General features: G+C 45.1%; 1 protein-coding gene across 2 annotated transcripts; it reads left to right on the top strand.

The window, feature by feature from the left end:
• The first annotated feature begins 713 nt into the window (after positions 1-713).
• Positions 714-9,696, top strand: mapkap1 (MAPK associated protein 1). Of its 2 annotated transcripts, none has more exons than XM_079364094.1 (12): positions 714-898; positions 2,589-3,077; positions 4,661-4,750; positions 5,054-5,202; positions 6,113-6,285; positions 6,368-6,544; positions 7,004-7,113; positions 7,214-7,321; positions 7,430-7,570; positions 7,964-8,101; positions 8,903-9,000; positions 9,113-9,696. In XM_079364094.1, the coding sequence occupies exons 2-12, from the start codon at positions 2,795-2,797 to the stop codon at positions 9,233-9,235; spliced, it is 1,590 nt and encodes a 529-aa protein (XP_079220220.1). In that variant the 5' UTR covers positions 714-898; positions 2,589-2,794; the 3' UTR covers positions 9,236-9,696. The 2 variants fall into 2 exon arrangements, with proteins under 2 accessions (XP_079220220.1, XP_079220219.1); XM_079364093.1 differs by having other exon boundaries at positions 7,004-7,125.
• The last annotated feature ends 2,536 nt before the right edge of the window (positions 9,697-12,232 follow it).

The raw sequence follows: 12,232 nt of genomic DNA, 5'->3' as shown, positions 1-12,232 counted from the left end.
ATGGACAGAGGGATGGATGGATGGTTGGATGATTGGATGGTTGGATGGAATTACGGCTTTGGCTGATTTAATATGCATGGGATTGGCTTGACAAGTCATTTAAAATTCATTATTTATTTAACCTCACCTTACAGTGAGAGCTGTCAGAGGAGAAGCTGAACGTCTAAAAGGCACATCAGCAATGAAGGCAAATCACGTAAAAAAACCCACTACATTTATCTCCCCTGTAGTTCTGAATAAATATGCTGTGCAGCTTTAAAAGCCGGGCACTTTTTCACAAAGCTTCAGGGTTTTAATTTTAACAACACTTTTAAGTGAATCTGTTTAACTTTCTCTTTGGCCACTCAACATAATGAATCATAAAAGACTGGTTTGTTAACGTCTGAAGTAAAGACTCTAAAGCAGAAGGTCCAGACAGTCTGATGTGTCTGATCACAGATTCAGCTGATGTCAGCAGGCGAGGACACAGTTTACCTGCTGCTATTGCCTGTTTAAATTTCAAATTACGTTTTCTTTTTTTAATCAACTATTAAACTGATTGTCCATTGGCCAAAACATAATTCTATCAAACCACAACCAATAACAATTAAAATGAATAAATAATATTAATTGTATGTTAAGCACGCTTCTTAAAAACCAGAAACTACAAGGTGCATTACAATTTAGATAAAGAGTAAAAGCAAACATTTCAAATCGTCGTTTATGCCAAAGAGATGAACCGGAAGTAGACATTTGCTGTTTCCGGTAGGCTAGGCTCAGCGGTTAGCTTCGGCTTGTTGTGTTATGATGTTGCTCTAGTGCTTCATTACTCATGAGCAGAGTCACTGAACGGGAGGATGTACGGGTGAAATGGGAACAAGGGGAGATCTCGTCTCATCACCGGATGTGACTTCTGAAGGTTTGACGACGTCATGAACTCACGTTAAATACTCAGGGAGGCTAGCCTAGCAGCTAAGCTAACCGCAGCTAGCTGCCCAATAAAGAGCTTCAGAGGTCTTAGCATTAATGAGCTAACGAGCTAAGTGGATAAAACCACTGCTCTGACACTCTTGTGTTGTTAGAATTAAAGTCTGATCATTAAGTTTGAAGCTCTTTACTTGTTTTGGGAGTTTAAGGACGACTTATATTTTAATGCAGATGGTTTGAGTTAGCCTGTGAGCTAGCGAGGTTCAAAGGGAGCTAACTAGCAGCAGCTAACGTCAAAGTAGCCAAATTACTTTTTTATTTAGATAAAAAGGTAAAGGAAGATGTGACCTTAAACAGACATAAAAGAGAAGAAAGGCGTCTTCTTTTAGCCAAACAAATAAACATGTAACTGACACGAGTGGTGTTTCTTAGTGAACTTTAAAAACCCTTCAAACTGAAGCTAACTTACAGTTAGCACAAGTCTCTTTGGGAGTAACTGTGTTTTATGAATGACGTGATGGAAGCCAGTAGATTTATTATTATTTTATTATTATTATGATTAAGTCCAAGAATGAATCTTCATATTTACATTAAATACATTAAAGTGTAGCTCTATAAAACTTCCCTGGCCTGCTCATCAAAGTCATTGTGGCTTCAGCAGAACCCTTTTTAAGATCATTATTATTGTTTATCTGTTGAGCTTTTTATCACTCAGGTTTCCAGTCAGGCTGATACAACACGGAGGGTTTGATTTGCCCTGACTCACTGCTTTCCTGTCAGTGTTTAGATTACAGCTTTGTGTTGGCAGTGTAAACACTCAGGACAGTCCACCTTGTGTTTTGGAAGAGGACATTTATTTACTGATCAACACAGTGACGGCTCACACTTAATGTCAATGTTGGACAAACACAGAACCACGTCATCGGGTCGTCCCATGGCGCTCCTGATCAAACGGTTGAATGAGATGATTTATGAATTGTCCTCTTCCTGGACAGTTCGTCCTCCACTCTTTACTCAGCGTTACTCTGTCATGATAAACACTCTCTGTACTTGTAGGCCGACTGTAAACAGATACCTGCACATGACTGTTAGGTGCAGTGAAGAGATTTTTGGTGCAGTTTATTGTCCGTGTGAAAAGGAAAAGAGGGTAACAGTTTTGTCTGTAAAGGAAAAACAGAATCCATCCAGTGAAGCTGGTTGTTCATCTCTGTCGAGTTAAATATCCACATCATGTGCAGTGAAAGATGTGTTGACTTTTAGAACCATTATGAACCGCAGCTCAGTTTCAACCCTCAAGCTTGGCAGATCACCTCCCGACAGCTTGAGACCGCTCGATCGTTTATCGGTATCAGGTACGATGTTGAAGTCATTGACGTATCTGATATCGGACTGGCGACGCCGATCCACGCCACTGATTCAGAAAACTCGATGGACACTTAAAAACATTCTCAGATCTGACGAGATGGAGCAGCTGATCAAAAGTCCAACTCTTACATTTCAGTTTAAAAGATTTAATTTGAAAAACCTGACAACTGCTTCCTGTTTGTATTTTAACAGGAAGAACAATGTAATGCCGGGTAGCCTCACACATACTGCCAACAACAACAACAACAACACTATTAGTTATGTTATACAAACATCAGCACTAAAGCGGATGGGTGCGTCTCTGTTCGTCTCTTCAGACAGGTTCTTGCTTTCCTCCTGCCTCGGATCGGAGAGAATAACAGAGAGAAGATGACTGCTCTCCACTCGTCATCAGCCTCCACTTTAACGCTCTCACAGAGATACTGAAGGACGACAAGGGTCCTCCGGCGTTCAGGAAAGACAGTGAGAGGAGAAGCAGAAAGCCCCCGCAGCTCTAAGCCACGCCTCACTTAGAGCAGAGGGAATGGCTTTCTTGGACAATCCAGCCATTATCCTGGCCCACATCCGACAGTCTCACGTGACCAGCGACGACACGGGGATGTGCGAGATGGTCCTGATCGACCAGGATGTGGATCTGGAAAAGTGCCAGCTGGCTCTGGTGCCCGGCAGCAGCTGTGGGTCGACAGGTTCGGGTTCTCTGAGCGAGGTGGGGACCGGCGTGACGGACAATCACGCCTGCGACCTCTCCCAGTCCATGGACATCACCTCCAGCTGGGACTTTGGGATCCGGCGGCGCTCAAACACAGGTACATGTCTTCACCAGGTCTGCAGGCCGTGAGCAGCTCAGGCTCTCTGCTGGACCCTCTATGGACCACAGGGGGGGGGGGTCCAGCAGAGAGCCTGAGCTGCTGCTTTCTGGGGGTTTGAGGGTCTAATCCGGGCTGACGGTAAAGTTGTTTAAAGCGTGGGGTGAGATTGTGAACGCTTCATTAATTTCTCTGAGGTGAGTAACGGATCAAACTAACAAATCTTAACCGTTTATCTGAGATGAATACTTTGCAAATCAAGTGTCAGATCGTTCTTGTAGCTGTGACAGAACTTTATGGACGTCAAAGAAGTTTGGACTTTTTGGACGGGGCGGCGACATGATTCGATCCCCTACAGACAGAACGTTAGATAAACGTCATCATGTTGGAGTGGCAGTGATTGCACGCCGTCTGGGCGGGGAGGGGAGGGGCTATGGGCTTTTTTTTTTCTCCTTCCTGATTGCCCCTTCACAAACTGACAAATCACCATGGCAACAGATGCCCCGTCTCCCCGCCCCTGTCATGAAAGATCTGTGGTCTCAGACCTGCAGCTGTCGGGGAACATTTGTCATGATTTAGAAGCTAATGAGCTCGTTGTTCTGCGCGTGCGAGTTTCAGAGATTTTGACGCCGTTTAATTAAACATCTGAGACGAGTTCAGTCTGTGGGAGCGTCAAACATGTTTGAGCCCCCGGGATGAACCAATGAATCGCTCCCTTCTAGAGCAGGGCTCCCTCGCTCACGGGCCACAGGTTTTTAAAAAAAAATATATTTTCAATAATATTGTAATGAACTTTTTGACCCCTTCAAAAATAACTTAAATACACAATAAATAATTACAGTGAGAAAATATTTTGCTCTAATTTATTGTAGATCAAAATGAGAAGAAACCCTTCAGTAAAAGAACATTAAATTCTTTGATTTTTTTCTGTTTTTCTCAGAATCTGTAACGTGGTTAATTTTAACTCGGGTTATTTAATGGTTAAACAACAGTCCGCTTGTTTGCAAAAATGATGCGAAGGTTCCCAGGGGACTTGGAGTTGGGAACCGAAGTGTCGCTGGCTCAGGTCCCGGCACGGACCGAGTCTGGAAATCCGCCTGTTAAAGTCTCAGTCTGTTGAGTCGGCCTCTTTGGTTTCCTCATGGAGACGAGCTGATGAATCGTGTCCCTGTGAAACGTTTGACTGTGGGTGGAAAACAAATCAAAGGAAAATCATCAGTTTGAGCTCTGCTCAGGTGTCGTGTGTTTGAAAGGATCGATGATGGAGGGAGTCCAAAGGTAGACTGTCGTCTCCTTTAGTCTCTCTTGGTTTTTGGACTGAGTTTGGTGGAGTGCTGGTCCTGGTTCTGGTCCTGGTTCTGGGTTGTGGGTAGATTTCCGCCCTGAGCTCTGACCATGCGGTGGCTGTTTGTCATCAGGAGACCAACAAGACGGTCGAGAGAAAGCGGGAGCTGCTGGTAAGAGGAGAGGGCTGCCCAACATGTTGCACATATTCTCTCTGAAGATGGACTCTGAAGCATCAACTTGTGTTCTGTTCTGTTTTCTTCTTGTCATGAATTTAAAACGGTTCCGTCTCTTTTCAGCCCAAAGACTCGAGCGGTTACGGAAGGAGCGGCAGAACCAAATCAAATGTAAAAACATTCAGTGGAAGGAGCGCTCGTCCTCCCAGTCAGGTACATGATGAACTTTCTTATCTCAAGTTTCCTCTCTGACCTTCACGTCCGATGTAGCAGATGGACGTATGCACATGGCTGCTTTGCAAATCTGCCAAAAAGCAGGGGGGGGAAAAAACCCAGTAACCATAGCAACCACTCGCACGTTGATTCCATCCTGCTTCCTGTGGGGGTTTTTGTTATTTCTGAGACGTCTTCAACGACCCGGCTCAGACGATGAAACGGGTCGTATTGCGTCATATAGCGGTCCATTTCATTATTTGAGCTTGTGATCGTGAAGCTTCTTCCTGGTTCTGTGTCCAGTGGAGGATCTGGGGTTACTGTTTGAAAAACGGGACTTGAAGGACCGGCCTCGGACATCCGGAACCAAATCCACCCTCTCCCTGCGGCTGGAGCAGTGTCCGCAGCAGCTCAACAACCCCTTCAATGAATACTCCAAGTTTGACGGGAAGGTGAGACATCCCAAGCTTCTGTTTGTCAAACGCTCACATTTACATTAGTTACCAGAACAAAGCGTTTAGTAAAAACGCTCGGCGTCTCTTCAAAGACGTCACACTCCCGCTAACCTCCTCCTAAAGTCACATCACTCTGTATGTCTGCAGATTACAGCTTTAGATCGCTAGCACAAGCTAACCGCCGCTGCTCATCAACTTCCTGTCCAACATTTTGAAGGGACAAAAGAGCAGCTTCACTTTAGGAGAAGACTGAGTTTTATTTTGAAGGGACTATGGAGCAGTTTCACTAGGAGAAGACTGAGTTTTATTTTGAAGGGACAATGGAGCATCTTCACTTTAGGAGAAGACTGAGTTTTATTTTGAAGGGACAATGGAGCAGCTTCACTTTAGGAGAAGACTGAGTTTTATTTTGAAGGGACAATGGAGCAGCTTCATTTTAGGAGAAGACTGAGTTTTATTTTGAAGGGGCAATGGAGCAGCTTCACTTTAGGAGAAGACTGAGTTTTATTTTGAAGGGACAATGGAGCAGCTTCACTTTAGGAGAAGACTGAGTTTTATTTTGAAGGGACAATGGAGCAGCTTCATTTTAGGAGAAGACTGAGTTTTATTTTGAAGGGGCAATGGAGCAGCTTCACTTTAGGAGAAGACTGAGTTTTATTTTGAAGGGACAATGGAGCAGCTTCACTTTAGGAGAAGACTGAGTTTTATTTTGAAGGGACAATGGAGCAGCTTCACTTTAGGCGAAGATGAGTTTTATTTTGAAGGAGACAGCTGCTGACTTTGTCTTTAACTGTAAATTCTGAACGTATGAACAGAAGGTTGACAGTCGATCCGAAGCAGTTCGATGAGTTTGTCAGGATGTTGTCGCTTCGTGCGTCTCCTTCAGTTTCTCACGTTTCTCTCTCAGGGCCACATCGGCACGACGGCCACCAAGAAGATCGACGTCTACCTCTCCATGCAGATGGCTCAGGAGAAACTTCATCCCATGACCGTGGTGACCATCGCCAACGCCCGCGTCCACGACCTCATCGGACTTATCTGCTGGCAGTACACGGGCGAGGGGCGAGAACCCAAACTCAAGTCAGTACACGAACGAGTCAACGCCGCGTCAGCTCCACGTGAGCGTGCGTGTGACCACGTCTCCCCTTCCTCTGCTCCACAGCGAGAATGTCAACGCCTACTGCCTCCACATCGCAGAGGACGACGGCGAGGTCGACACGGACTTCCCTCCTCTGGACTCCAACGAGCCCATCCACAAGTTCGGCTTCAGCACGCTGGCGCTGGTGGAGAAGTACTCGTCGCCGGGTCTCGCCTCCAGACAGTCGCTGTTTGTCAGGATGTGAGTTCAAGTCGGCAGCGTGTTTGTTAAAGCCGTCGACCGTTGTCATGACGACCGGGTGAAACCCACCTGAGGAAGAGAATCTGTTTTGCAGACGAGCTGAGTGTGACGTACGTGACGTTTTCATCACAGCAGCTCTCTCCTTGTGCAGAGGTAACAGCCGGTGTTTCCATGGCAACGATAAACATTGTTCCCCACGCTGGTCGTCTGCTACAACGATAAGAGGAAACACGTCTCCGTCTTTGATAAGTGTTGGGTATTTGAGGTTAACGTAAGGTTGTTTAACAACAGAGGGAATGCACTTGACTTCCTGGTGGGCGGAGTCACAGGAAATGACCCGACCCGGGTACAAACACTGGATGATCCAGGTGGTTCTGAGCGGTCGGGGTCGTGTTCAGGTGACTGAGATGAATCGACAGACAAACGTTAACCTGTGTTGTTTTTTTCTTCCCCGTGTAGAAATGCTGCTCACGGCTTCTCTCTGATCCCCGTGGACAGTCTGAAGGTCACCATGAAGGAAATCCTCCAGAAGGCTCTGAAGAAAAGGAAAGGCTCTCAGAAAGGCTCAGGTAATCACACAGGTACCAGATCCTCCTTCTTCCTGGTCCTCACATTCAGGCGTCTCATCGTTCACAGAGATGAGAACACGCTTGTCTCTCTCCCGGTCAGGTCCGATGTATCGTCTGGAGAAGCAGGCGGAGCCGAACGTCTCCGTGGACTTGGACTCCACACTGGAGACTCAGAGCACTCTGGAGTTTTGTCTCGTCAGAGAAAACAGTAAGTGAACCCGGATCAGACTGCAGTCTCGGATTTCAACCTCTCTGATCAGAGGAAGCAGAGTCCAGTGGAGTTCAGATGTTTACTTCCTGTTTCCTGTGTCTTCAGGCTCGAGAGGCGAGGAGAGCTCAGAGGAAGACCCGCCCATCGACATCACCACAGTCCAGGACATGCTGAGCAGTCACCACTACAAGTCCTTTAAGATCAGCATGATCCACAAGCTGCGCTTCACCACGGACGTCCAGCTAGGTGCACGCTCACGACACGCTCGCACTGAGCTGCAAAAATAATCAGACATTTCATTTCTACATTTATTCACAGTGGAGACTCTCAAAGTGCTCCAGAGCTTCAAAGAATAAAAGAGTAGTTAAAACATGCTCAGACATATTAGACACGTTTGAGAGACAAGTTTGTTTTCTACATATAAAGGTAAAGACAAATGACACTATAAAAAGCTCCCAGCAGGGGGCGCTGCAGGATGTCCAGACTACTTCTAAGAAACACACGAGGATTTATAAAGTAAATAAAAGATGAACCGTGTGTCGTCTTAAACTGATCCCTGAGAGGAGGCGTCCTCTCGTGTCCTCTCACTCGATGTTGAATCGTGAACGAGCGTGAAACGTGTCTGTGTTTCCTCTTCAGGGATTTCAGGAGAGAAATTGGAGATCGATCCCGTCACCAATCAGAAGGCCAGTACAAAGTTCTGGATCCGACAGAAACCGATCTCCATCGACTCGGACCACCTCTGTGCCTGTGACCTCGTAGAGGAGAGGAGCCCCAGTGAGTGACACACACACACACACACACACATTCACTGTGTTTGAATGGACGACCCTCACATCGGGTGTCAGAGTAAAGATGAAGGTTTCAGCTTGTCATTATTACACACACACACACACACACACACACACACACACACACACCATGTCCTTACAGCTGGACTCAATTGGTTTCCAAGTTGAGGGTCTTACGTTTAAAAGGAAAGCACCACACTTCAGTTTGTCCACCTTCAAAATAAAAGCACCGCACTTCAGCTGGTAAACCTTCAAAATAAAAGCACCACACTTCAGCTGGTATACCTTCAAAATAAAAGCACCACACTACAGTTTGTATACTTTCAAAATAAAAGCACCACACTTCAGGTTGTATACCTTCAAAATAAAAGCACCACACTTCAGGTTGTATACCTTCAAAATAAATGCACCACACTTCAGGTTGTATACCTTCAAAATAAATGCACCACACTTCAGTTTGTGCACCTTCAAAATAAATGCCCCACACTTCATTTTGTCTACTTTCAAAATAAAAGCACCACACTTCAGTTTGTCCACCCTCAAAATAAAACACTCGTTGCTATAATTGTTGCCCAGGGAAACTGAAATTCACAGATCATAGAAGTAAATGTTTAACACATGCGGCGTGGACGGCGTGAATTTGATGCCGCACGATGTGACGTGATATCTAACGCTGGCGTGCAGTTTGGATTCAAACCTCAGATCACATGAAGAGCTGACTAAAGTCCTGCTGGAGAGAAAGTGTCATCTCTGTTTTGTCTTTAAAGTTTTTATCTCTGTCTTTCAGGTCATGCCATTTTTAAACTTACTTATCTCAGTAACCATGACTACAAGCCTCTCTACTTTGAGTCCGATGCTGCTACGGTCAACGAAATCGTGCTAAAGGTGAGTTCTGACTGTCTGACCGTCATTTGAGGACATCAGCAGTGAAATTAATACAATCGAATAAATACTTTAAAGCGTGGTGACTAAAGCGTTTTATTTTCTCTTCCTTCAGGTGAACTACATCCTGGAGTCTCGGGCCAGCTCCTCCCGGGCCGATTACTTCACCCAGAAACAGAGAAAACTGAGCCGCCGGACCAGCTTCAGTTTCCAAAAGGACAAGAAGACGGGTCAGTAAGACGGACCGGAGCTGCTCGGACATCTGTCTGTCTGTTACTGACAGACGCTTAAAGAGGCCTGACAGTCTCACGCACAGTTTCAGGCTAACAGGTGGAGACCGACGTGACGTCACAAGAGCCGAGAAGAAGACGTCTCTGAAAACGTCTGAAAGTCCACCAGAGAGAAAGTCAACGAGCAGGAGCGCGCTCCTCTTCCTGTTTGAGAGAGGAGCGAGACGTGAAAGAAACGAGGGGCGGAGTTTGAGCTTCCTGTCGGTCCTCGTTCATTCACTGCCTCCATCTTCAGATGGACTCATACAGCTTCTTATGTTGGCTCTGTGCATCCGACATCAAATCAAAGCTCTGTGCTAATATCTCTGCTTCTGTCGGCCATCTTTAACAGATTTAACACAAACTGTCACATTTTTAATGTCTGTACATAAAGATTTTACATTCAGGAAATTAAATAATGGTGATGAAACCAAGTCGTCTTTATTTTCTTTCAGTCCAGCTCCTTGCTTGTAAAGAGCGTTATGAAAAGGTGGGCCTGCAGCCCTGTCTTGTGACAAACAGTAACACTGCCATCTAGTGGCCAGCACCGGTATGAACCAAACATTTGGGTTTATAAGGTCAATAGATGACACTGTTGAAAATGGCACTTTGTAAACGGACATTATTTCACTCCTGTGATAACGTCCAGGTGGCGTCTTTGAGACTTTGACTTCTTCACATCGTTATCAGAACCTTGTGTTTTGGGACTGAGAGCATAAAGAGTCCCTGAGAACGTAAAGAATACGGCCTCATTAAAAAAAAAGATCAGGAACTCTGGTTGTCACAGTTGGACGTTAAATCACAATCTATGTCCAGCGTTTGTCAGGGAGACACTAAGGAAAACTATCTACGGGGAGCCTGAAGGGACAAAACAGCATGAGATGCAAAAAAGAATTCAAACATTTCAGACCTTTTTATTTTATCACGTTTAACGCTGAAAGCTGACTGCCCAGTTTCAAATCACATCTCACTCAGCTGTCGATCACAAACTCATCATTTGTTCTCGCTGACAGAAAATAAAAATAAACTTTAGAGTCACCACATTTAAATTCTTGTGTTGATTACGTGCACACTCCTGCAGGGATACACAGTTGAAGATGTACGTTTTCAGACGGTGGTAAAGTAGAACTGACTGGTGACGGGGTTTTAGAAGACCCTGATTCTGTCGGTCACACTGAAGCTTGTAAACCAGCTCTGCGGCTCCACTCAGGTTCATGTGAGTCAGAGGTGTCGTTAAATGAATCCCAGTCGCTGAGGAGGATTATGTAAATGAAGAGATTATAACGAGCCCGTGTTCAGGGACCACCAGGGTTTCTTGGCCCATCTGGATCATTAGCTCTTCAGCTGGTTTCACTTATGAAGAAATGCAGAACTTTGTGCTGGACTCGACCCAGAGACATAATCCTGATGATTCACCCCTCTGGGTGTTCATGAAGCGAGTTTGTCAGGAGGAGCTGGCACAAAAAGCTGCTTCAGACTGAGAGAGGTGTTTCAGTCTGCTCTCCAGTCCTGTGACGTTCAGTTCTTCATCCTGTCCATCAGGTCATTAGAGTGAGCACAGCATGTACTAAACTAAATCAACATGTTGGTTCTGCTGTCAGGTTTCTTCACCTAACAGCTCAGCACTCTGCACGTCTAAGATTTCCCCAACACACTTTTTTCTGGGTTTTTTGATTCATGTCAACAATCATGTTGGGTTTTATAGAGTAACATTTGGTCATCAAATTAACATTAATAATTATCTTTATTTAATTATTAATATAAATAAACAATATTATTAAACTGAGAATGTGTTTCTAATCTTGAACCTGGGCTAGCTGTGCCTGGTGTTTATCGTCCTGTAAATATGATTTGCACTGAAATGCACTATGTGGTTTCCCAGTTGGATGATTCATACACTGAACTAACTTCGCTAATTTTTCTTCACATGTGCTGAGGGTGCAGGAGTTCAGACTGTTGAACATTAAAGGGAGGTGGATAAAAGCAGCAACTCCAACCTGAGGGAGGATCGTCTGATCTGCAGGGAGCCTTGGCTCTGGCTGCTGTTGTCTCCTGCATACATTCTGTCTTTGTTGGGGGTGATCCTGGCATGGTGGTTGGCCAGTCACCTAATTCTTTAAAGTTGTTATCACAAATGCTAATTGAATAGCTGTTTAGGTTTAATCTCCTCAGAGGAGAGATGTGTCAGACCAGCAACAGATCCAAAAGGAGTCTCAGCTCATGGCCCACATAGGGTTTGGTACCTCTTTAAAGTGATAAATCAAAACCCTAGTGGATTACTGTTAGCAAAGCTACTAAGCTAAAACCAAGTTAAATCAACAAGAGGCAAGTTTGACCTCAATTTCCAAATTGATCACTGCAGTCTGTGCAAAAAGACAGTCAAGGCGATTCACACCCTAACGATTGGGGAAGTCACACCTCTCAGACAGCTGGCTATGCAACAATTATGATGTTACTAACTGGACAAACGTGTTGTCTCAAACAACAAAGAGCACAAAACAAGTGAAACTATTCAACTCACCAACACACAACAACACAACTAACACACACCTTGATGTCCATGTTGCTTAAAAATCAACAAAAATTGCAATCTCCCAAAGAAATTCAATTTTTTTTCAGAACAATCCCTTTAAGGATTATAAATTCAGATTACTGTGAGTAAACAATCGACTATTAAAGACCTCACACGTTACACCATAATGTTGGTGTAGAAGGACTCACACGGGGCGCCATAATGTTGGTGTGACGGGCCTCACACGGGGCACCATAATGTTAGGGTAGAAGGCCTCACACGGGGCACCATAATGTTGGTGTAGAAGGACTCACACGGGGCGCCATAATGTTAGTGTAGAAGGCCTCACACGGGGCACCATAATGTTGGTGTAGAAGGACTCACACGGGGCGCCATAATGTTAGTGTAGAAGGCCTCACACGGGGCACCATAATGTTAGTGTAGAAGGACTCAC

The sequence above is a fragment of the Symphodus melops genome (genome assembly GCF_947650265.1).
Source record: "Symphodus melops genome assembly, chromosome: 16".
Classification (NCBI taxonomy): Eukaryota; Metazoa; Chordata; class Actinopteri; order Labriformes; family Labridae; genus Symphodus; species Symphodus melops.
Note: the sequence above shows the minus strand (reverse complement) of the source record. Positions and strands in the feature narration are given on the sequence as shown.